Raw genomic sequence first — 26,068 nt, 5'->3', positions numbered from 1 at the left:
TTTATTTCTAAAGGGGCCTATCCACTAGGCGACCTGAAAGACTGAAGTCTAGCGTTCAGACCTTCAGGTCGCCGAGGTGCCCGCACTGAACGGAATTCACTGAATGTCATTCAGTGCAGGAGTCTGACCTCCTATCGCTGAACATGCTGAACCTGATGAGTGTCGTCAGGTTGACGGGCATGTTCAGTAGATAGTCGGGGTTGGCAAGGACCCAGTGTGCACGCGCATCGCTGGTCCTTGCCGACTCTCCATTACATGACTTTGTAAACAATGCGACTAAAACCTCCTGGTTTTGGTTGGATTGTTCACAAAGTCGTGTAATGGATAGGCCCCTTAAGACATTCAAAGTTCTACCTAGAAATGTATTTCTATTGAGAGCTCACAAGAAAGGGGAGGTGGGGTGACAAAATGTTTTTAATTCTCATGAAAAATGTAAAAGGTTGTTAGTTTTCTGAGGATTTGTCCACCTTCTCGCCACTCCACTGGCACAGATTCCATGAAAATATGAAATTTACCTTTTTTAGTTTATGAAACTGTTTGCTATTTATTATATCATGCTTTATGCATTGTGACTTTCTTCATCATATTAAACATAATAATAATGTTCTGTCTTTTTATTCTTAACAAGTCTGCGTGCCAGATAAGTTGGACATTGTTTGGTTACATTGTGATTGTATTGTAGATAAGTCATAGAGTAATTAAAGACTTCCACAAAATATCAGCTTTGAAATCAAATGTTGGTGGTCACAGAATTTGAGAGATAATAGTAACTATGCTACAGCAGCACTCATGGCATAGTGGTTAGGAACAGCTCTCACAGCACTGAAGCCATGGTTTTAATTCTGACCACTGTTCATGTTGGTTTACACCAGATACTCCAGCTCCCCACCAGAGCCCAAAAATATACTAGTAGGTTAATTGGTTGCTGACAAAAAAGGACCCCAGTGGGTGTTAGTGTGGTAGAGAATTTAGATTGCAAGCTCCATTTGGGTAGGGACTGATTTGATTGATAGTTAAACATTTTGGGGCTGATTCTGAGTTGGGAGCAAAGCAAAAAAGAGGAACTTTATGACTGGTCTGGACAAACCTCGTTGCACTGCATGGGTTGCAAATACATTTTGACCATGCAGGGTAAATACTGGTGGATTTTGCATGTAGGCCAGAAATACTGGACAGCTTTATTTTTACACTGCAATTTAAAACTGAGTTTGAACACGGCTCTCTCAAACCTAAATCTCTCTTCACATTTTACATCTGCCCCAGCTGCAATGCAATATGGTTTTGCCAAGGTGCAAAGTAAATCATTTTTTTCTACTTTGCTCCCAAATGACAGTCAGTCAGCTTCTGTACAGCACTCCTTAATACTCATCAGTCATAACATTAAAACAAGTGACAGGTGAAGTGAATAACATTGATTTTCTTGTTACAATGTCACCTGTAAAGGGGTGGGATATATTAGCCAGCTAGAGAACAGTCAGTGGTTATAACCTACCAAAAGTGGTCCAAGGAAGGGCAACTAGTGAACCGGCGACAGGGTCATAGGCGCCCAAGGCTCATTGATGCACATGTAGAGTGAAGGCTAGCCAAGCCCACAAAAGAGCTAATGTAGAACAAATTGCTGAAAGTTAATGCTGTTTATGATAGAAAGGTGTTAGAACACACAGTGCATTACAGCTTGATGTGTAGCCACAGACCGATCAGAGTGCCCAGGCTGACTCCTGTCCACCAGCGAATGAGACTACAATGGGCATGTGAGCATCAGAACTGGACCATGGAGCAATGGAAGAAGGTGATATGGTCTGATGAATCACGTGTTCATTTACATCATGTGGACGTGCCGGATGCGTATGTGTTATTTACCTGTGGAAAAGATGGCACCAGGATGCACTATAGGAAGAAGACAAGCCGATAAAGGCAATGTGATGTTCTGGACAATATTCTACTGGGAAACTTTGGGTCCTGGCATTTATGTGGACACTTTGACACGTTCCATGTACCTAAACATTGTTGCAGACCAAGTATACTCCTTCATGGTTTGAGGAACATGGCAAAGAGTTAATGGTGTTGATTTGGCCTCCAAATTCCCCAGATCACAATCCAATGGAACATCTGTGGGAGGCACTGGAAAAACAAGTCATGGCCATGGAGGCCCCACCTCGCAACTTACAGGACTGCTGACGTCTTGGTGCCAGATAACAGAGGTCTTGTGGAGTCCATGGCTCGACAGGTCAGAGCTGTTTTGGCGGCACAAGGAGGACCTACACAATTATGCTTCGGCTGATGGGCGATGGTACAGGATGCCGGCGCTCGGGACCCCGGCAGTCAAAATGCCCATGCCGGCATCCCGACACTGTTAGAAAACCCACATTTTTCCTACCCTAATCCTCTCCCCGATGCCTGAACTTAACCCTCCCCTCCTAGTGCCTAACCCTAAACCTCCCCGCAACCCCACTACTTACCTCCGGGATTCCGGCAGTCAGGATGCCGGCGCCGGGATTCTGACAGTTGTCAGGATTTTGGCGCCGGTATTCTAAGCGCTGGCTTTCCCTGTGTCGGGGTACTGAATGTATTTCGCTGATGGGTGTATGTAGGTGCTAAATTAACAATAATAATAATAATTATGTAGCTGTAAAGACAGTTAGTATTTTAGCACTGTATATGATGATTCTTTTTGGATCAGGCCAAGTAACAGTGATCACAGAAGTTCAAAGTATGGCAAGATAATAAGAAGACGGAATATACATAATCCAGACAGAGGACAACTTTACTTTGGGCCTCATTTAGACTAAGGAGAAAATCAAGCTACAAGGAGCAGATGTGAACTTGGAAAAGTTGGAGCTGCTGCAGAGTTAAAGAAACAGCTGTTTGCAGAGCCTGTGCAGGGTTTCATGTGTGGTAAAAACCGTCTGTGTTGATATAAGGCAGGTTCAAGTGTGCACTGATAATGATGATGGCTAGTAGCAAACCAAGGACCTCATTTAGAGGCACTCGCAAAATGCAAGCGCTCGCTCTGAATGAGGACGGCCGCATCTATTTTCTGAGCCGGCCTCCTGGCCGCTCGCTAGGCTGTGGGTGACCACCCACATCTTTAGCGAGCAGCCAGGTTGATGGTCGCGATGGTCAAGACCATCGCGACCATCGGAGCTTGCGACGAGACCCTTGTGGTAGGGTCTTGTCTGCCGCAAGCCCCAGTGAGCTTTTGGCTCTATTAGAGCCAGAAACTCACCACTGACATCACTCGTGATGTCAGTGGGACAGCCCCCAAATGGCAGGCGTTCTGCCGGGAACGCCTCCATTTGTGTAGCCACCCCCCCCGCCCCGCCTACAAAACGGTGCGAGTTGTCGATCACCATCGACAGCCGCCCCTTTTGTAGTGAGTCCCGGAGCGAGAGAGCTTCTCTCTTGCTCCGGGGCTTGCGCACGCGCAGTGCGGCCGCTGAGTGTGCGCAGAGCCCAACATCAGCCCGCTCGCGAGCGGGTCTGAATGAGGCCCTAAGTGTGGGAACACACATTTACCACAAAGCTCGGGTCTGAATGAGACCCCCAAGTGGACAAATGAGGAGTATGCATAGCAAAAAACATACAACTCTTCATACGTTTTTTCCTGATCAGGCCACTATGGGGTCTATTCATCATTAATAATTACATAATTATGTTTTAAACTTTGTGCGAGTTTAAAAAACTGTTCATCATGCCTCACTGTCTAAAGTATCTTTTTGCGGGGTCAGCTTTTCGGAAAAGTGATACTTTTCCTCCTACACCTGCTGTGTCCCTATGGATTTCCCACTGCCGTTGTCTGTGGCCCCCGGTAACCCCACTGCTGTGTGTAACCCCCATGTCCTCTGTGTCATCTCTCCCCTTGCTGCTGTGTCCCGCTCTCCGATGTCCGCTCCATTACCACCCTTCTGATGTCCTCTTTCCTCGCCCTGTTGATGTGTGCCATAACCTTTCCCCGGTCTCCTTGACCCCCCCCCCCCACTTCCACTCACCTGTCTCCTCTCCCTCCCCGGAGCGGCGCCATGGAGCCTGGACAGGAGGAGGATAGTGAGCAGGTGAGCTTGTCACAGCGCTGCGGTGCCCCGGAGCTCTCCCGGAGTTAATCACAGCAAGGAAGGATATCCTGGCTACAGTGGCTGCTTTGTAAATCTTCACAGGCTGCTGTGTAAATGGCTGCCTGTGTAGATTATCGGGTACTGAACGCTATATCAGTGTATGGCATACAGTAACACCATCAAGTTACGAAAAAAATGCTTTTCCAGAACTTGATGAATGGCCTTGACACTTAATTTATACAAAAGTATGGGAAGTGTTAATTTTCTTCTGCTTTTGTATAAATTAAGTGATGATGAATAGACCCCTATGTGAGATGCTAGGAGTGCAAATGTAAATTTTGTTTTGCATGCAGGGAAATACTGGCTGCTTTGCATGTAGCCCTCAAAATACAGGGCAGTCATAATTTTACACTGGGATTTAGAGCTTAGCTAGGATGTACCTTCCTCATACTTGCCGACTTTCTGGCTGCTCCTTCTGGGAGGGAGCAGCCAGATCGGCAGGACGAAGGGGCGTGGCTGGGTGGATGATGAGCATTTGTGGGCGTGTCAGGGTGGGACCACACGATTGTATTATTTTGGCCCCGCCCCCGCTGCACAATGCCGATAATACAGGCATTGTGGAGCTGGGGGCGGACCAAAATGACGCGATTCAGTGTGAATTGCGTCACCAGCCCCCTTCGCAGCTGGGGGGATCGGTGGCTGCCGGGAGGCTTGCCTGCCTTTCCGGGGGGCCAGAGCTGCACCCAATTTTCGGGAGGCTCCCAGCCAAATCGGGAGGGTAGGCAAGCCTGACCTTCCTCCACTCCCATAACACGCCCATGGAACATAATTGTTTTAGTTCACTCCCTGACCACTTCTCAGGTACCACCCAAGATTGCCCGCCACCCTGCTGCACCATTTCTGAGCACAATAGAATCGTGCATAAACTTTGTGTAACACATCAGCATGGCATTCAAATAGCATGCACCTCATATCATATACATATCAGCGCAGCAACGTTGCTATCTTACTCCTAGTTGTGTATATACTTTAAGGACCCCAACGAACACACGAAGGCCTGAATTACCATCATTCACGTCATTTAGAGAGTCTTTTATGATGTGGTTTTCACCATTGTGTAGGTAATTTTCCCAGGGAGGTTTTAGGCTAAGGATCATCACAATCGGTCGTCAGGAGGCTGTGGGCGGGGCTTCACGGGGAGGGGTCCCCTTCACTGCTCTCTGCAAGTCTAAATTATTTTCAGCCCTATGTCCTGAAGAAAATCATTTGCTGTGAGCAGTGAGAGGAGTCCATAGCCTGCAGTAAAGAGGGCAGCTGCCACCTGGGGAGACCCATGACAAATCGCCGTACACCTGCAGTTCAGGGTTCCGCTATGTGCGGAGATCGGTGGAGCTCCCTGTCATCTGAGGAGGCTGCAGCACTGTGACGAGAATACCAGAGGGCAGTCACTGAAGAGAACAGGACAGCTGGCTCAGTACAGGTCCCTAGAGGTGGTTCCTGTGCAGGAGGTGTGGCACAGCACAAAGGAGCTGGTGTCCAAGTGGCAGAGATCACCAGAGTGCCGCCCACTAAGGGAGGGAGCCGGCTGCCTACGGAGAGACAGATCATCGACTTCCACCTGTGCTGGCCTGTTACTACAGCTAGTTAGTGATAATGCTACCAGTAATGAGGCTGTATTTAATTTATTGTGAACTTAGGACCTGATTCAGACCCGCTCACTAGGATGCATTCGCACGCAGCCAGTCGATTGTTTGCATTCTGCTCATGCGTACGCATCGCAATGCACGTGCGCGAACCAGTGCGAGCGACCAGGAAGCGTTCGCTCGCTGCGCATAGACAGCTCGGCAGATTGAGTGACAGGAGAAGCCGTTTGTGGGTGTGACAGGGACTGGGCACGTTTCAGAGGCGTGCATAATTAAGAGGCAGCGTCATAGTACACGTCTCGGTTGAAAATTACACTGAATCACTCTCATTGCTTGCAGTAGGGTATGTCAGCCACAAGCGCTGCGATCGCATCCGATGGTACTCAATGTACCGATGGTTTCATACACTTCCTGGAGATGACGTGTGCAAGTGGGTGTCTCATGAATAGGCTGGTGGGCGATCACACACTAAGACATAGTTGGCGTGTTAATGCCTTACCGTGCAATCGCCTGCCTTGCTGAAATTTGCATACGCATCTAGTGTGCGAACGCATCTAGCGAGCAGGTCTAAATCAGGTCCTTAATGCACATGCAAATATCCTTAATTTATTACAACCATCTTGCTGTCCTATTCCAGTTTTCACCTAGGGTCAGTTAAATTAAATATTCTATTTTTGTGCATGCTAGCCTGGTTGTGCATTCACTGTGTCTGTGGTTAGAAACCTTTCCTCTCTGCTGGGGCGTAGTCTGAGTTGGAATTTGTTGCCAAACAAAGAAGTCAGAAGGTTGATCTATAAGAGAGGTAACTACAACTTGCACCCACTCGTATCATCACTTTAAGTGTGGTATCACACATTTACCACAAAGCTCAATGATTACAGAGTATTCTAGATACATCTGTAGGTAAAACACTATTGTTTTACACAGTGTGCATAATTCCTGTACCAAGTTCCACAGAAACTCCATCTTCCACCCATTATGTTCATGTGGATGAATAAGTATCTGAATTCTATTAAATTCATTTCAGATTAAGTTCCAGATTTTGTTAACATTATTTCATGGTCCAGATGACCCCACTCTCATGAACAGTATTTTTGAAAAAAACAAAACAGAACATTATATTGTAATTAAAAGGGGTCAATATAAAATGGTGGTAGGTTGGACTTGATGTGACATCTACACTTGTGCACAGCGCACATCTTCTCTACCGAGAGCATAGAGGAGCGCAAAGTGACTGTGTTTGCCTAATGCTGCAGAAGCCCATTTTACTACCCTATGCTAATGTGAAGATCCATGCAGCTACCAGCGGGAAGCTGCTCTGCCCACTGTTTTTCCCTCTGCGGCCGCAACCATCATCATCATTATCAGCACTTGCACCACCCCATGCTGGGTGCAAGAGATCAGTCTGAAGCAGGCTTCCCCTAACCATACGGAAGTGACACAGTATTGCAGCTATAGTGTCCATAAGAGGCCAGCAAGAGATCGCTCCACATTCGAAAATAGTAACAGCGCCACCATATGGCCATGATATGCACTGCACTTATTCCATAGAAAGCGTTTCACACTATAACAACAACTATTGGATGTAAGTTCATGTTTTTGCTAATTAGCATATCTGCTCTGGCACTGGTATTTATTATACTGTGTAAGTGAAGTGCTACAGATTAAGCTCACACATAAATAACAATATTATATTCATCACATGCACACACTCACCATTGATGGATTCCTGGATTTATCTTCTCTGCCTGTAGGAAAGCACGAGTTCATGTCATTCAGATACATGTAGTCTGACAAAATGTATTTTTTTAAATAAAAAAATGAAATGGAAGGGATTAAATAATTATACAGTTTTATACAGTATGTTGCTCACAGGAGTGAAAAAGAAACATTTATAGAGAGGAGTATTTGACAACACAACCTTCATTATCATTATTACAATCCTCATTATGACAGGAATGGTACATCCCTACTAGGTGCTGCTGAGGAATACAGCTTTATCTGCTACCATCACTCTCAGTCTTTCCCTCTATTCCTCTCCTCATATTATGACATATTATAACCCTGTCACACGCAGCCTGGCCTCAGTAACACAATCATACAAGGGGCTAGTCACGTCCTCCCACAAGATCAGTTCCCACAAGGATGGCTCAAATACTCTGTGCTGCTGTGAGAATTGTGACAATCTGAATGGCTGCAGGTTATTCTATTACCGCTCATGGATGTACAGGAGATGGATAATAAATTCAAACAATGCTCTGACCCTAGTCAAAGTATAAAAAATATTAATTTAAAACTTCAGTCCCAGACAGCATAATAGTGATTGGTTGGCCAAGAATGACTAAATTGGAGTGTGGATACTTTACAAGTGCACCATCTCAGATGCAACTATTTACTTTTTTTTTATCTTTTGGAGTCCAATTTTCTGGCCACCTGGTTTTTACTAACCACTTATTATTAGTAGTATTCTCATATACAATCTGCTTCTATATGTTGACCTATTCCACTGTACACTTTCTCAACTATTTTCAAACTTTCAGTTCAGATGAACAATGATGCTGGTTAGTGTCTAGCTAGAGCAGACTTATGCTGGGTACACATTGGCCGACATATAGGCCGTTCAATTGAACGTCCAATATATTGTGTGCACGTCGGCCAGTGTGTACAGACGATATGTCTGTGAGCAGATGTCATTCACAGACAAATCAAAGCACAGCCGAAGGCTGTGTGTATGGGCAGTCAGCCAATCGGCCGTCATGTTGCTGCAGAGGTCGGCAGGGAGGGAGTCGCAACACGACCCAAAGCAAGCAGGACCTGCGGCCAGAAGCAGTGATGATTGTTTAGTGTGTATGAACAACCATCACCTGCAGATATATCTTTCCAATGTGTACCCAGCTTTACATAACCTGTGGCTGCATTTCCTAACTCTGGTCCAGGGAATTCTCACTATACAACCTTTAAAGTCCAAATGTGGATTGTGTGCGCTTACCTGTAGCAGTGTCATTGTTTGTTCTGGACTGTAGGGGGAAAGAGAAGTGCAAACAGGCTTATTGTGAACAATGCAGATGTACAACTGCCTCTCTTAGATAATCTCCTAACATGAGGTACAGTAACCTCTGCAGCTATCCCAATAGTGGGAGGGAGCAGTAACATGTAGGTACAAAAAGGCAATATTTCCTGATGTAAAATTCTACATTTGTTATTTTTACATTTCTACTTAGGTATTACTGAATGGATAAAGATATCTAGCATAATACAGTGACAATAGTGAGGTGAGGGGCAGGAAAGTGAATGAATGATATTAATACTTGATTAAATAAGCAAAGGTACAAACACAAGCAACATTACCAAGGTGCATATAATTTATCAACAAATTTAGAATCAATAAAGGTCATATATGAAATGCAAAAAAAAGTGAGGACCCACAATCAGGACCGGTGCATGTTGTCGGGGCGCCCTAGGCAACATTTCACCCACCGACCCTGCTCCATATGCCACACATTTATACCCCAATACATAATATGCCACACGTCTGCCCCAATACATAATATGTCACACATTTTTGCCCCCATTACATATGCCACACTGTTGTGCAAGAAAGTAATTATATGCCACATAGCCATGAATTATACCAAACAATGCCCCTAGTACATATGTCACACATGTGCCCCAAATTCTTTATATGCCATATAGCTGTGTCTCCAATGCATTATGCCAACCATCCATGCCCCAATATATTTATGCTACACATCGGTTCTCCAATATATGTCAGTACCCTTTACCCTCCACATACACACACACTCACCCTGCCATCACTCATTAAACCGACACACACATACACTAACCCTGTCAGCACTCAATAAAACCACACCCACACACACTAAACCAACCTGTCTGGGACTGAAAGAGACATCCTGTTTTGTGGACTCAGCAGTGCCCTCCAGTGGCCGGCGCCCCTAGGCAGCCGCCTAATGGTAGCACAGGTCCTGCCCACAATGCTTCTCTATGCGTGTAAGTGTATATATTTGTCCACATAACGGATTTCAGAGTGTACACCCACTACACGGTCCTTGGAACTAACCACATGGGGGAAAGTGTCCATCTACACTTTACTACAGCATTACTACCACTATACTACAGCATCACTACCACTACACTACTGCTTTACTACCACTATACTTCAGCATTTCTACCACTATACTACTGCTTTACTACCACTATACTACAGCATTTCTACCACTATACTACTGCTTTACTACCACTATACTACAGCATCACTACCACTATACTACTGCTTTACTACCACTATACTACAGCATTTCTACCACTATACTACTGCTTTACTACCACTATACTACAGCATCACTACCACTATATTACTGCTTTACTATCACTATACTACTGCTTTACTACCACTATACTACAGCATCACTACCACTATACTACTGCATTACTACCACTATACTACTGCTTTACTATCACTATACTACTGCTTTACTACCACTATACTACTGCTTTACTACCACTATACTACAGCATCACTACCACTATACTACTGCTTTACTATCACTATACTACTGCTTTACTACCACTGTACTACTGCTTTACTACCACTATACTACAGCATTTCTACCACTATACTACTGCTTTACTATCACTATACTACTGCTTTACTATCACTATACTACTGCTTTACTATCACTATACTACTGCTTTACTACCACTATACTACTGCTTTACTATCACTATACTACAGCATCACTACCACTATACTACTGCATTACTACCACTTTAGGGCCACTTCTTTCTTAATTTTATTAATTTAAACAGTTCTAGTTTCCTCTTAAAATACTATGTGGAATGACAGAAGTATTGGTTTTCACAAAGTTTGCTGCTTCAGTGTTTTTAGACCTTTTTGTCAGATGTTACTATGGTATACTGAAGTAAAATTACAAGCATTTTATAAGTGTAAAAGTATTTTATTGACAAATACATTAAGTTTATGCAGAGTCAATATTTGTAGTGTTGACCCTTCTTTTTCAAGACCTCTGCAATTCGCCCTGGCATGCTGTCAATCAACTTCTGGGCCACATACTGACTGATGGCCGCCCATTCTTGCCTAATCAATGCTTGGAGTTTGTCAGAATTTGTGGGTTTTTGTTTGTCCACCCGCCTCTTGAGGATTTACCACAAGTTCTCAATGGTATTAAGGTCTTGGGAGTTTCCTGGCCATGGACCCAAAATTTAAATGTTTTGTTCCCCAAGCCACTTCGTTATCACTTTTGCCTTATGCCAAGGTGCTCCATCATGCTGGAAAAGGCATTGTTCATCACCAAATTGTTCTTGGATGGTTGGGAGAAGTTGCTATTGGAGGATGTTTTGGTACCATTCTTTATTCATGGTTGTGTTCTTAGGCAAAATTGTGAGTGAGCCCACTCCCTTGGCTGAGAAGCAACCCCACACATAAATGGTCTCAGGATGCTTTACTGTTGGCATGACACAGGACGAAGACTTTTGGATGATGGCCTGATGTCAAGAAGTGCAGCAAAGAAGCCACTTATCTCCAGGAAAACATCAGGGACAGACTGATTTTCTTCAAAAGGTACAGGAATTGGACTGCTGAGGACTGGGGTAAAGTTAATTTCTCTGATGAATCCCCTTTCAGATTGTTTGGGGCATCTGGAAAAACACTTGTCCAGAGAAGGAAATGTGAGCGCTACCATCAGTCCTCTGTCATGCCAGGGCGAATTGCAGAGGTCTTGTTAAAGAAGGATCAACACTGCAAATATTGACTCTTTGCATAAACTTAATGTAATTGGCCAGCACAGATGGTGTAATGGTTAGCGTTACTGCCTAACAGCATTGAGGTCGTTGGTTCGATACCCACTACGGCCCTAACTGTGTGGAGTTTGTACATTCTCCCTGTGCTTACGTGGGTTTCCTCTGGGTGCTCCGGTTTCCTCCCACACTCCAAAAAAATATACTGGTAGGTTAATTGGCTCCTAACAAAAAAGTACCCCTAGTGTGTATGTGTGTGAGCATGTGGTAGGGAATATAGATTGTAAGATCCACTGGGGCAGGGCCGGATGTGAATGACCGAATATTCTCTGTAAAGCGCTGCGGAATATGTGTGCGCTATATAAATAACTGGTAATAAATAATAAATAACATAAATAAACTTAATGTAATTGTCAATAAAAGCCTTTGGGCTCTATTTACTACAATCCGCATATTGAATGCAGATTGTAGTGTGATATTATCGACTGAATTTGCATTGTCAATTCAGGCAATATCACAGGGATTTACTACAAATCCCTTTCAGGGACAGAGCTTGCAATAAAGCTCTGTCCCTGCTAATCCCCTCCGCCCACTAGTCACGGTATTTTCGCAAAAAATACTGTGACAAAGTGCTCGCGCATGCGCCTACTGGCCGCTGCTGCTACCCCCTCCCCCGGCACTAAGCCCCTCCCCCCCTCCCTTAATTACACTTACCTGCATGATCCGGGCCTCCGGTGATGTCCTCCATGCCTCCAGTCTCCCATACTGCACTGGGACCCGATCACCTGTTGACCGGGCCGCAGTGCACTATGGGAGACCAGCTGACCGGAGGGGAGACATCACCGGAGGCCCGATCACCGGTCCCTGGAGTCAGGTAAGTACAAAAAATTTTTGACAATTTTTTTTTTCTTTCTTTTACAGTAATCAGCTTGCGGTCTGTTTAGACCACACAGCTGATTACTGGGACCGACTCCCGGCTCTGCTCACCCCGTTAGAGCAGAGTAGGAGGCCGGTAACTGGGGGAGACCCTGGATAACGCCACCTCCAGGTGGCATTATTATCACATGTCTTTCCCCGACATTTTTTTACAATTATTTTTAGTAACTTTGGTCGGATCACATTTCCCATTACAATTATGGGAAATGCGATCTGATTACTAAAAATAAGTGATACTTCGGGGTTGGAGTAGAATTTTACAAATTCTGGGCCTGAGCGCTCGCAAGCGGGTCAATGGTGCCCTAGTGCGCATGCGCGAGACCCGAATAACGACGGGGTAGCCGTCGTTATGGGTCTCGCACCAAAAGGGGCGTGCTGTCGATGTTGATTGACAGCACGCCCCCTTTGGTGGGCGTGCCGGGGGCGTGGCTGCCAGACGGAGGCGTTCCCATGGAAACACCTACAGTCTGGGTCCGGCCCCACTGACATCACTCTGATAGAGCCAAAATCACTCCAGGGCTTGCGGTCACCGAGACCCTACCGCAGGGTCTCGTCGCAAGCCCGATGGTCGCGATGGTCTTGACCATCGCGACTATCTTTTTGGCCGCTCGCATTTGCTGTGGGTGGTCACCCACAGCTATGTGAGCGGCCAGGAGGCCGCTCCAAGTTTAGGTAGGAGGGCCCTGATTCAGAGCGAGCGCTCTGGTCAGAGCGTCCGGCTCTGAATCAGAACCTCTGCTCCAATTGCCCTGTAATAACTATAGGCAATACTAAAATAATGTGAAAAGGGTGTGAAAACACAGTTTTTCACTTTATTTTAGTCAAAATAATGTTAATAAATAGAACCCTTTGACACTTATGAAATGCTTGTAATTTTACTTCAGTAAAAACACTGAAGCAGCAAACTGTTTGAAAACCAATACTTGTGTCATTCTCACAACTTTTGGCCATGGCTGTAGATCTTAAATGATTGATGATTGTGAGGAGACATAAGGACTGACTTATCACATGTGTCATATCTCATATGGGGTTCTTTGAGGCTTTGTACTGGTCATAGTACAATTGGATGGTACAAGTAATGACCCCAAACTTGTGCTTGGGTGGCATATCCATCCATTGTTTTCACATAAAGCTGGGTACGATGTGGGCACTTGTTTGGCTCATAAATTACCCTTCATTTATGAGAAGTAGCAAAGTGTAAAAAGTGTAATAACTGAGGTCCTGATTCCGAGGTGACACTAATGCCGATGTGACTGCTTCTTTATGCTAATGCAGCAGCTGATGGGATTTGTACAGAGACGCTCCCCGGCTGCGGCTCTAATCCGTCACTTTATGTAAAAAGTCGCACTAATGGTCGCACCATCAAATATTAGAGCATGGCGGCCGGTGCCAGGGCAATTGCAAAAAAAAAAATTAAAGTTGCTGGCTGTGCCACGCCTACAACACACCCACGTCTGGGCAGCCACCCCCTGTTACCTCCCAGGAATGCCCACCGAAATTGCCTCTCTCTGCGCCACAACTCGTTTTGCATCCCCTGGCGGAACCATCGGTACGTATGGGCAGCGCCACTCAGACACATGCGCAGCACAAAAACATTAGACAACTGCGCAAATATCAGCGTCCACCCTCTGATTCTGGCCCTGAAATGACTGCCAGCAGAAATTGTGCTTATTGCCTTACACAGAATAATGGCCCTCATTCAGAGCCGTTCGCTATTTGCGGTCGTTCGTTCAAAAACAAGGGGTGGCTATTCAAATGATCCGTTCGCAAATTGCAGTCTGTTCACACCTCTAAGTCTGAACGAGCGAGCAAAACATACGCTCGTTTATTTGTTAAAAACGCCCCCTGGCCGCTCGCACCATACGTCATGTCCGCTATTTATTAGATTAATCGAGTACATCGACCAGCGTATGAACTGCTCGCTATTCTTGTGGTTGGTGTTTGCTACCACAAATTTGCGAGCAGTTCTGGCTATAAAATAACCCAGTGACGTGGTCAATGACGCTGCTGTATTAATTATGCACACCCATAATACGCCCGTTTTGACCTTTAAGCACGCCTGCGTTCGGATCTCCACTCCCCATTTTCAAGCACCTTCCCCTGTTACCACCCACATACGCCTCATTCTGTCACTCAAAATAGCAGGCACTCGCTATATAGCGTACAAACGATTTTTGGCCGCACTGACTGGTTTGCGCATGCGTACTAAAAACCGTACGCATGCGCAGATGTGCAAACATCGCTCGGAACGAGCGTACTGCCGCTAACGAGCGGCTCTGAATGAGGGCCAATGTCCCCGTAAGTGACGTATGAAGTCATATTTTACCTGTGGATCCAGCAAATTTAAGTACAGATCTGCATGGGAGGAGAAAAACATATAAATGCCATGGTCTGAAATACACTATACAACTGGCACAATAGAGATGGTCTACATGAGTCTGTCATACAGCCGGACAGATATGTGATTGTAAATAAATGATAACTGGGTGAATCCTTACTTTAAAGAATATATGTCATATTTTATAAAATAAGCTATAACTAAGATAACAAGCAAGTAGAGTGGCAGATAATTGATAAGTATGTAGAATTAACATTCTGTGCAATAACCTGATTTGGACGTTTTTATTTAGAGCATTGTATTTTTCATACCTCATGAACAGTAGTGTGGAACAGAGAGAGCTCAGTCTCAGAGTAACTGGCAGATGAGCAAATACTAACTTCTATAAACCCGCACTTTAGTAAATAATACTACCAAGTGTACAGTATGTATGGGGCGATTCGGTCACAAAGATACATATAACTCAGCAAATGGGCAAATATACGCATTTAGTTATGTGCATTTGATGCAGGAGCAATTACTTTCATCTCTTCATCAAATAAACTAGATATTAGATATTGTTTCATGTAAAGATGACAGGTATATACTTTATTTCTGTTTAGTACCACATGTTAAATTATTAAATGGAAACAAGACTTGTTGGGTACACACTAGGCGATATATATCATTTAGTGCATCTGCTCGTGTGTACACAAGATACATCTGTGAACGACGTCTTTCACAGATATATTGCAGCACAGCAAATGTAATATATCTCAAAGATATATCGTTCGCATCTGCAGGTGTGTGCCCTGGGCTGGCTCAGCTGGGCTGGTTTGGGAGTGTCCTGTGCTTTGGATTTCAACCCCAGTATGTTAGGGACCTAGCCTAAGAGGTTACCTGGAGGCGGTGGGTAGGCCCATAACCATGGCCATGATTATGCCAAAACCTCTATTTATTTATTGCAAAATTCTATTGCAAAATTTATTATTATATATAATTAGTAATGTTGGAGTTGTGCACTTGTACTTTTTCTTTTTGTGTCTGCAACAATAGTCTCAACAGGTAGCACCTCCCATTATATATATTTTCAGGTTGTGCAGTCTAGGGCCCTTTTCCACGTGCTTTAGTTATAGTCAGGTCCAGTAAGAGGGTTCTTCTTGGTGCCCTAGGCATCCCCCAACTATGGCGCTGTTCTGTGACATCACAGCCCAACACCACACCCCTTCCCATTACAAAGATGGAGGAGCTGCAGGCAGCAGCTTAACTGATAAATAGCTGCCTGCTGCTTGTGGTCAGGGTGGCAGTCAAGACACTGAATGAGTGACGGAATAAGTCAAGTGACATCCTCTACATGCTATCCCTTAAGACACCACCTAGGTTTGCCTAGTGGTAGCACCGGCCCTGCTTTTAGTTTATTGGCAAGGCTAGGCTACACTAAACAAGGTGCTGTTGTGCTACAACTGCTAGCTGGCAATCATTCTCAGGTGAAGCTGCCACAAGCTTCTCTAAAGATATTTGTATCTATGGTACATGGATCTCTCACCATCCATGCCTCCTGGAAACTTGTTGGAACACACTGGGGGTGAACATATGGCGGAGCAAGGAAGAGACACTCTGCGGTCAGGAAGGGGGAGAGGCATTGCAGGCTTTTTGGAGGGGTTTAGTCTGGGCTGCATTGTGGCTGCAACAGAAGAGAGAAACATGTTAGTTAATTCCAGTTCTAAAACAACTTACACACTCAATATTCTGCTTTTCAATACCTCATACATCTTCAAGATCCTTACACTCATCTGAGGATTTCACCAGACATGTCTAAATCAATATCCTAATCTATCTGCACCGCAGGCCAGCACGGGGTGGGTGTGGGAGGTTGCGGAGGGCAGGTGGGAGCAAAAGGCACCAACGACATAAGTTGCAGAGGGAGTGCGATATCACAAAGGAACAAAATATCAGGTTGAATAGGGAATAGTTGAGTATAAGTAAAGTCACACATTACAATGTGTTGTGTACAGTGTGGCTGGCTGGTGATTGTACAATGAAGGTGTAATGCTCATCTTTTGCAGATAACTGTATAGTACCACCACAAAGTGACAAAACTCTATAACCAGGGAGATATAACGCTTAGTTTCACCTTTGGCAATCTGCTAGAGCACCCTGGAAACTTTTTCCACCCCCAATGGTTTCTCATCCCCCATTACCTTAATGAAAATCATGACTTTTAGGTAACTCACGTGGTCTCTGCTGCCTGTGACTCTGAGGAAAACAAGAACATAAACAACGTCATCAAGACAACCTGCCACCTTCAATAGTCATCTTGTAGTTCAACGTCACATGGAAAATCAAAAATTAGAAGTAGTCCCGTAGGTGGAGTGCACATGAATATTGCATGATTTTAGCACAGTATATGTAAGATGTAACTTTTATTAGTATGCATCAATCACCATATTTAATGTCTAATTATCTGCCTGTGACTTTTTCTGTCCCCCACAATTAACTAGGTAAAAATATTTTTTGGGTTATTTGATTTTTTAAATCTCTTTATGTTGCTACAGAGATGTGCTATTAACGTTACATTTGGTTACATAGGGGCCAAGGCAGAGTTGAATACACGTCCTGCGTAACTGCTCCTGTATTGCCTGCACAGAGCTAAATTCAGGCTTTTACCCATATGCCCAGTTGTGTGCATGTCCGCGGCTGGTCCGCCCCCATCCACATGCTGGGTGTCACAACCATCATCAATATTAGTGTGCACTTATATCAGCCCTAACCCTGGTGCAAGAGATGTGTCTGAAATCAGGCAGATCACTGCGTAAGTCTACGAGCGAACGCATCATTGCTACCTAGTTATGCCCCTTCACCCGCAAGTGGAGATGCCACTGACGTGCGTACCGCTCAGTGCTGCCAATAGTTGCTAGCAGTGGCAGCTCCAGAGGTGGGGCTGCAGCGTAGTCCAAAATTCAAATTGGGGAGCCACACCAACTGCCACTTCAAAAGCTGCCAAACATCTCTGTCTGGAACTAGCTGGCAGTTGGTGTGACTTCCCTATTTGAATTTTGAACTGCGCTACAGCCCCACCTCAACAGTGTAAAAACATGTGAGATACGTCCACAAAACCGACTTGCGTTCAGCTTTGCATCGGCTGCACAGTTTGCAATAGTTTTTGACAGAAACAGAAATCCCTGCATTGGTGTGAAGTTGTAAGTATCTCAGGATCCCTAGACCACGTCTTTCCATTCCCCTCATCCCTAAACCTAACCTCCCCCTTCCCTCAGCTTACACCTACCCCCTCTTTAGTGCCTAACCATAACCCTCCCCCTAGTGCCTAACCCTAACCCCTAATCCTAACCCTCCCCCTAACCCCGGTACTTACCTTCGGGTTCCCGGTGGTGGGGATACAGGCACCGGTATTCAGACTAGTGTCAGGATTTCTGGCGTCGGCATTCTGACCGCCGGAATCCTTGTGGGCGGGATATTGGGCCTGATTCATCACGGATCGCAACTGCAACAGTGTACGCAGATTAGCTGATGGTGCATACTGCGCATACATAAGTTAGCTTTGCGATCGCACTGCGATCACTTACGCAGACACAAAGCCAATGCAGAATGAGTGACAGGCTGTGAGTGTTTGGGGGTGATACACAGCTTGTGTACTCGCTGCGTGTGACGAGGTTAGCAATTTGTGAGTCAGGGCTGCTGTAATTGTGCGTGAGGGGCCAATGTTACTCGATGTTCCTGATGTATACGCAGGACTGCAAGGTATTACGGATGTGAGATAGCGGTAGTGGGCGTCTCTATGCTGGCTGTGCGACGGCATTGCGATCGCATTCATTAGCATTCATTAACATATCTTCGCAGTAGACCTGCATGCGTAATCGCAGCCGCAATCGCAATATCAATCCGTAATGAATCAGCAGATCTTTCATTCAAAGCGACTTCTATTTTAGGTTTAGTGCCCATTTGACCTTGTTATTATCCTATTCCTCATCAGCTGTCAGGCCAGTGTCCTGCATATTTGTAAGATAAAGGAGGTTGTCATTGAGCAGTCCACAAAGTTGTATCCAAGAACATGGGCCCTGATTCAGACCCGGACGCAAGTGGCCATTCGTACGTTCGGCGTACGTGCCGAAATATGTTAATTTAAGCGCTCGCACGTAATTTCGAACGGAACTAAACTTCCTCCCCAAAGTCTACCGACCCCTCCTCTAGCTATCGAGCGAGCCAAATAGCGAGCGTACATCCCCAATGTGGCTTGCAGGGAACGCACGCACAAGTACAAACCGGAAGTGGGCCTGTCAGATTCCGATTACCTGCTCGTTCATTCTGCCTACCTCCTTCAATCGTATCATGCCAATCAATATATCAATTAGCTTAATTGCTCTTCACATGTGTAAATTTTTTTTTTTTTTGTATTTCAATAAACTTTACTCTTGTCCGTGTTTGTGTTTACCCGCAGAATACGTACGGTTTAAACAATGGTTTTCTTTAGCCAAAATACATGTTTGAGCCAATTATCCATTTGTTTTCCGTGTATTAACCCACGCATATTTTACTAGGTTCATTTCTTTATTTAAATTACGCATGTCACTGTATCAAGCCTATCATAACTCACAATAGATTTTTGGGCCTGTCGAACACATAACTCATACACTAACCAATAGAATGATTCCTGTTAATTTCCCAACTACATTAGCCAATCAAAATTATTTTCTGGTCTTTATTAAAACTATTTTTATTAAAAATACACCATTGCCATCATGAGAGCCTCTGCATTCACCAAGCGAGAGCTTCTGGTTCTTACAGAGGTGATGGACAGGCGTATCACCAGCCAGCCTCCCCCCCATCAGCAATCGGGAGAAGCGTGCCGCCTATGCGGAGGTTCGCGGCCGCCTGCGTTCCTTCGGCTCACGCCGACAGATCGGCCAGCTGGAGCGCAGGTGGTCCGACCTTCAACGGCGGACGCCCCGCTTGCTGGCATGCTTTCGCATGCGTATAGCGGAAAGTAAGTTATGTTTTTTTTGGTTTTCCTGTTTATCTTTGTGGCCCTATCTGCGTGTGCATGTTTTCTTGTTTGGCCTGTTTCTTGTTTTCACTTATATCTGCGTGTGCATGTTTTCTTGTTTGGCCTGTTTATTATTTGCACTCCTATCTGCGTGTGCATGTTTTCTTGTTTGGCCTGTTTATTATTTGCACTCATATCTGCGTTTGGATGTTTTCTTGTTTGGCCTGTTTCTTGTTTTCACTCATATCTGCGTGTGCATATTTTCCTTTTTTTGGGTTAAACAATTAGCGTTTAGCAAGGTGATGTTCTAAACTAACCTCAATTTGTTTCCCATCATTTAGGGGCCGAGCGAAGACTACGGCGTCATCGCCGGCAAAGACGGCGCTCTCGTCCCCTCTCCCCAACCCCCAGCCAAACCTCCTCTCCCCAAAATTCCCCCTCCACCCCAGCCTGCCCAGACCCTGTCGCCCATCCCTCTTGGCAATTTCCCCTCCATCCCAATTCCCCCTCCCCTCAACCCACCCCTCTCTTGACCACCCCATCTCCCGAATCTGTTATAACCCCTCCCACCTCCTTGGGAAATGTGACCACCTCCGAGGAGGACGATGGAGTGGTTTCGGGGCCAGCCGTCATTCACAACGGTATGTTTCCCTTTTATCCTTTTTTGGTAAGGAAAATGTGTTGATGTAATCCTTTGTCTGTGCCTTTTCCTTTTTTTTTAATTTTTAAAGTTTGGTTATATATCTGTTTGTATTTACATTTCACAGCTGATTTCCCCATACACATATCCCACATGTCAAAACAGTCAAACTTGTATCTCTGGTTTATGGTTGCTATTTTTTTAAGGTTTTTTGTTTTTTAATTTTTTATTGTTCAAGGTTTTTTTTTTAATGTGGTTTTTGCAACACTATTTTCACTTTTTGCTAAGTCTATTTTGCTTGAGTAATTTTTTAGATTCATAAATTATGGATTCATTTTAGTAAGCACCACAATTTTATAACCCACAGAGGACCAGAGGCGTTTGGCGGACCTAGCCGGGTGCGTCCAATTGATGCGGGGGCACGTGATCGGCCTGCTGGTGGTCCTGGATAGGATGGCGGGGATCCTGCGGCCCTAATTTTTTTGGTTTTCCACCAAATTATTTTTCTACAATAAAAAGTTACATTTTGAATACAGTCTCATTCCTTGTCTCAAAATCTTAGATTGTTTAAACTTACATAAGTAGACTCTTGCAGCAAGTATTTGAAACTAATGTCACTAAGATTGTGTTATGATGTTTTTTTTAAAGCAGGCACATGAAACAGCTAACACTAACAATAGGTTTTGAGAGTTACCAGATGTTTTTTTGTTGTTTTTTTTAATTTACATGTAAAAATTTTAAGGTAAACCTGCTTAGGCCGAGATTCCAAAGCATACTGATTCTACATAATACCTTTTGGTGTTGGTTTTTACCCACAAAGCATAGTTAAATAATGAGCAAATTGACACATTACAGGATTAGCCATTAAGCAAATTTTCCTTGGGTGAACCTGCTTACATTTGCTTGTAATGTTGAAAAAAATTGTTTGTGTTTTTATTTTGTGGTGAATAAATTTTTGTTTTTTTGAATCCAAAGTGTTGGGTCACTAACAATACACACACTGATAACAAACTGTAAAAACCAGCAAACACCATAATAAAAAATAAACTAAAAATCAAGAACTGGTTGACGAATGAGCATGCCAACATGATTCCACAAATGTTGCGTTTCAAAATTGGGCCCAGAATATATATCCAATGTGGCCCCATGAAGTCATTTGTTGGGAGCAGGAAGTAGTCATCACTTCATTCCAAAAGATTATGAAATAAAACACAAGATGGGAAATAAAAAACCGATTAATTTGATGGTAAAAAAAAATCCTTTCGACATTGTGTCAAATAACTTATTTTGTGCCAATAATTACCTAAAGAATCTGGCCACCACATCATCGCGTATGGCCCCCCCACATACTGACCTCCGACCAACCTCGGGGGGGCCATCCTCAGGCAAGGCATCCTCTGGCTGCATTGGGACACCACTCCTTATGGCGATGTTGTGAAATATCCCACACAGGACCACAATTTTCGAAACCATATCCGGCAAATACACGAGTTCGCCACCAGAGCGGTGGAGGCATCTGAATCGGCCTTTTAAAAGGCCGATACAGCACTCCACCACTTGCCTGGTGGCTGTAAGTGCGGAATTAAAATTACTTTGTGGGCCTGGTGTGGGAGCCAAATAAGGAGTGAACAGCCAGGGTGTGCAAAGGTAGCCACTGTCTCCTGTGAAAAAGAAGTGACAACATCAGGAACACTGTGTATCAAGCTTTGCATTGGTATGTACTAAAGGTCTCCACTTACCCAGAAGCCACGCATCACCAGCTTGTAGGTTGTCTAATTTTTGCCATATCCCTGATTGCCGGATGACGAATGAGTCAAGTGCACTCCCGGGTAATTTTGCATTCAGGGACAGGATCTGGAGGGAGGTATCACATACGACCATTACATTCAGTGAGTGATAGTGTTTTCGGTTCCTAAAAATGGCCTCCAGCCGTGCTGGAGGCTGAAGTGGTATGTGAGTACCATCCACAACCCCTATGATGTTTGGGAAGCTAGCTATTTGGTAAAAATTGGCCTTGGCCACACTAAGGGAACCCATATCCAAAGGCATTTTAATAAAATGATGGAGGTGCTTGAAAAGGGTCTCCATCACTGCCCTCAGGATCCTTGAAAAGGAGGATTGGGATATTCCCGCAACTATTCCCACCGTGGTTTGAAAGGATCCTGAGGCACAGAAATGTAACACCGCCATAAATTGCGTAAGTGGTGGTATTGCTGTAGGACTGTCAATTTGCAGCTCAAGATCACTCTCTATTAATGAGAGAGTGTCTATGATGATTTGGGGCGGAAGATGGTAGCGCCTTAACACCTCATCATCGGGCATTCCAAAAAGGGTGACACGTGTTCTATATATCTGGGGCCTTGCACGCCTACGATGCCTACGCCTGGGACGAGATTGAGGTTGGTCGGCTTCCGGGAGCATGGCCACAACAATCCGACCAAGATCAACCTGAAATGGCAAGAAATTAAGTTAAGGTTTGTTTCCCCCAAAAAAGAGCGAAAAATACTTATCTTTACGATACAATCCAAAGATGCTTACATGCCGGGGTATTGTCATGATTTCCCAAACCTAAAATTCAAAAGACCAGAACATGGACAAAATTTGTGTTGTCCATTTTGGAAGCTTAATTTTGTAAAAGACAAAACATAAAAGGGGATAAACACACATTTCTCCAAAGCGCAAACCGACATTGCTCCGACTTCCACAATTTGGGCCCCAAACAACAACCAAGATTGTGAACGGTAAATATCTCCCAATTTAACTAGAGAAATCAAGCCGACAAAAATGCGCTAATTAGTTCGCAATTTAACTAGAGAAATTAAGGCGAAAAAAATGCGCTAATTAGTTCGCAATTTAACTAGAGAAATCAAGCCGACAAAAATGCGCTAATTAGTTCGCAATTTAACTAGAGAAAATAAGCCGACAAAAATGCGCTAATTAGTTCTCACATTTATGATCCACAAAAACACAGAAAAAAACAGTAATGTCCACAAAAGATGAGTAAAAAAAGACATGAACATTTAACAAACAAGTGAAAATCCAAACTTACCAATACAGGATATAGAAGTCACAGAACAAAAAGGCCGTTGGGGCAGAGCCAAAAGAAACCTACAAAAGGAGAAAATAAAAAAAATTTTGGTACCCAAAAAACAAAAAAGGTTAGCCAAATTTAACAAAAGGAAGACGGTAAAAAACTTACCAAAAAAAACACCACAACTAAAAGAACCACACTAAAAAAAGCGAATGGAAATTTAAACACAAAAAAAAAACGCACAGAAAAAATCACCAAACCCCGCCAAATACAACTCCCGCCAACAATCCACTCCGACCAACGTAACCTCCAACAAACAACACCCGCCACCTAGACTCGAGTCAGCCAAAGCCATAAATAGTGTTTCTTTTCCCGCTCAAATTAAGGACGGATCATAGGAACGCACAATCAATGATGCGAACGAATAATAAGGACGCATGTATAAATACGTCACGACCAAAAAAAAACGGTCTGGTGTATTTCTTGTTTTGTCATGAAAAATGGCTACAGACCAGCCAAACAATGGCCAAGAGGCGGCCGGTAAGTATTTCTGGCATTTCTAATCAAGGATTATTTTGAGCCAGAATATAGTGAAAGTTGGGCAGCTAAAATTTAACAATTTTATTGAAAATAGGTGTTGAGGATGACATGGAAGAGGCTGCTGGGCCCAGTATTCCGGGCAAAGCTGGGAAAAAGAAAAGGCAGCCACAATTCACAAGAAAGGAGATGGAGGTTTTGGTTCAGAAGTGTGTGGACATCCTGCCACAGGCAGACAGGAATATGGGTGCAAGCCAGAAGTGGAGAATGTGGGAGGAGATAGCCAGTGCTGTCAATAGGGTGGGTGATTATGTCCGTCTAGCCCGGGATGTCAAACGGCGGTAAGTAAAAACTTGACCACCCAAAAAAAACAGGGTCAAATAATGCAGGAATAATGCCTACTTTTTCACCCACAGATGGCAAGACTTCAAATATCGCCTAAAGCAAAAAATGGCTGACAGGGCTAGGCATGCACGGGGGACAGGTGGGGGTCCCACCCCTGTGTCATTGGAGTTTAATGATTTGGAAGAGCTGGCACAGGGGTGTGTGCAGGATGTGGAGGTGTTTGGCGTGTCCAACATGTATACGGACATGCCAGACTTTGCGGCTCCTCATGTTGTCCCAGGTAAATGTTGTGATGTAACCAACTCTGAAATGTTAATGTGACAATATGTAGATTGTAATGTTCCTCTTTTCTCTTTTTTCTCACAGAGACACAGGCGGATGAGTCTGCTCCAGAGGGGAGTCTTGGCCGCAGAATTTCTGCTGGCTCTGCAGGGGAGGAACCAGTACATCCAGCTGAGGACCCTGCAGAAGCCAGCCCTGGGCAATCCCCCTCGCAGGCAGTGGCACTCCTCACAGAACTCAATTTTAAATCGGATTCACATACGGAGATTCTGCAGAGGATGGACGCCAGTCTGCTACGGGTGGCTGAGGCCCTGGAGCAAAATGCTGTGGCCAACGTGACCATTGGTCAGGCCCTGGCTGAAAATACCAGGGCCAACATCCGAATCGCCAATGCCCTGGAGCAGCTCGTTCGCCAGCACATGGTGGAGCCGACCTCCCTTCCTGCCGGAACATCAGGATCCTCCACCTCTGGCACAACAACAGCCATTCCTCCAAATGTGCCTAGCCCTGTGCCTAGTCCAGAGGCCACAACATCTGCCTCTGGACAGGCCAGCCAGAGGACATCCCGGAGCCGGTCTGGCGCCCACCCTACCCCAGCCAAACGGGGAAAGAAACGATGACAGCACTGGCTACTTTGCCCACACTCCTTCTGTGCTTGCCCCATATTCCTTTCTGGCCAAAACTTCCCTCTCCTTTCTTGTGAATTGTTTTTTTTATTTTTGTTTTTTTTGTACCAAAAATATCATTTTAAAAAACAAATGTACCAAAGATTAGTGGGTAACAATGTCCCCAAAATTGTACGTGAAAATGCACATGATTTGTTTTAAAATGTGTTTTGAAAATAAAACCTACAAATGGTTCTCAACTGTATTGTGACATTAATTTCAAATTGGTTTCTAGTTAATCCTGTCCCACAAGGAAAAAACGAAATCTTAGCTTTGGAGTTCCAAAAAATCAAGGGTTAAAACAAAATGTTACTTTAAGGAACACTTTGGTAAAAAAAAAAAAAAAAAACTCCAGCTCAATGCAAAAGGTTACAATACACACAAACATGATGACAATATTGTTACAATATCCAAAAACACTAACAAAATTGTAAAATACATTCCTACAAAAAAACGCAAATTGATTGTGTAATCCTGAAATTAGCAGCCGAGATTTTCAGCTGCGTATGGTTTTGTGCTATTCCAAAGAAAAAAAAAAAAGGACATTACAAGCTGGTTTTCAATACAAAGTTGATTGTTTATCTAACAAGCCGTGATAAATCGATGAAACATCGAGGAGGCCCGGGCCAAAGGACAAGGCCATCGCCATTGTGGTCGAGTAATCCAGACCCCAAGCTGTGCGAGCAGTTTGAACGGAAAGAGGATCAGCCAGTGACGTATGAGTTGGTACGAACACATTGGACGTTCGCATGAGCTAATTTATGTACGCCCCAAAAACGCCTCGCCACGCCTGCGTTTTTCCATCTCCACCCCCGTCAACGCCCAAAAACGGCCTATTCT

At 44.5% G+C, this 26,068-nt stretch overlaps 1 protein-coding gene across 1 annotated transcript in view; it reads right to left on the bottom strand.

Moving 5' to 3' along the window:
* The window catches only part of SH2D6 (SH2 domain containing 6), a 48,276-nt gene that overhangs the window by 5,111 nt on the left and 17,097 nt on the right, over positions 1-26,068 (bottom strand). Inside the window, exons 7-11 of the mRNA XM_088443181.1 lie at positions 16,961-16,982; positions 16,273-16,410; positions 14,736-14,764; positions 8,685-8,712; positions 7,412-7,443 (exon numbers count right to left, since the gene is read on the bottom strand). Coding sequence (XP_088299307.1) covers positions 7,412-7,443; positions 8,685-8,712; positions 14,736-14,764; positions 16,273-16,410; positions 16,961-16,982 — 249 coding nt within the window. The remainder of the gene's footprint in view (positions 1-7,411; positions 7,444-8,684; positions 8,713-14,735; positions 14,765-16,272; positions 16,411-16,960; positions 16,983-26,068) is intronic.

The sequence above is a fragment of the Taudactylus pleione genome, unplaced genomic scaffold (genome assembly GCF_031769625.1).
Source record: "Taudactylus pleione unplaced genomic scaffold, aTauple2 ptg000329l, whole genome shotgun sequence".
Taxonomy (NCBI): Eukaryota; Metazoa; Chordata; class Amphibia; order Anura; family Myobatrachidae; genus Taudactylus; species Taudactylus pleione.
Note: the sequence above shows the minus strand (reverse complement) of the source record. Positions and strands in the feature narration are given on the sequence as shown.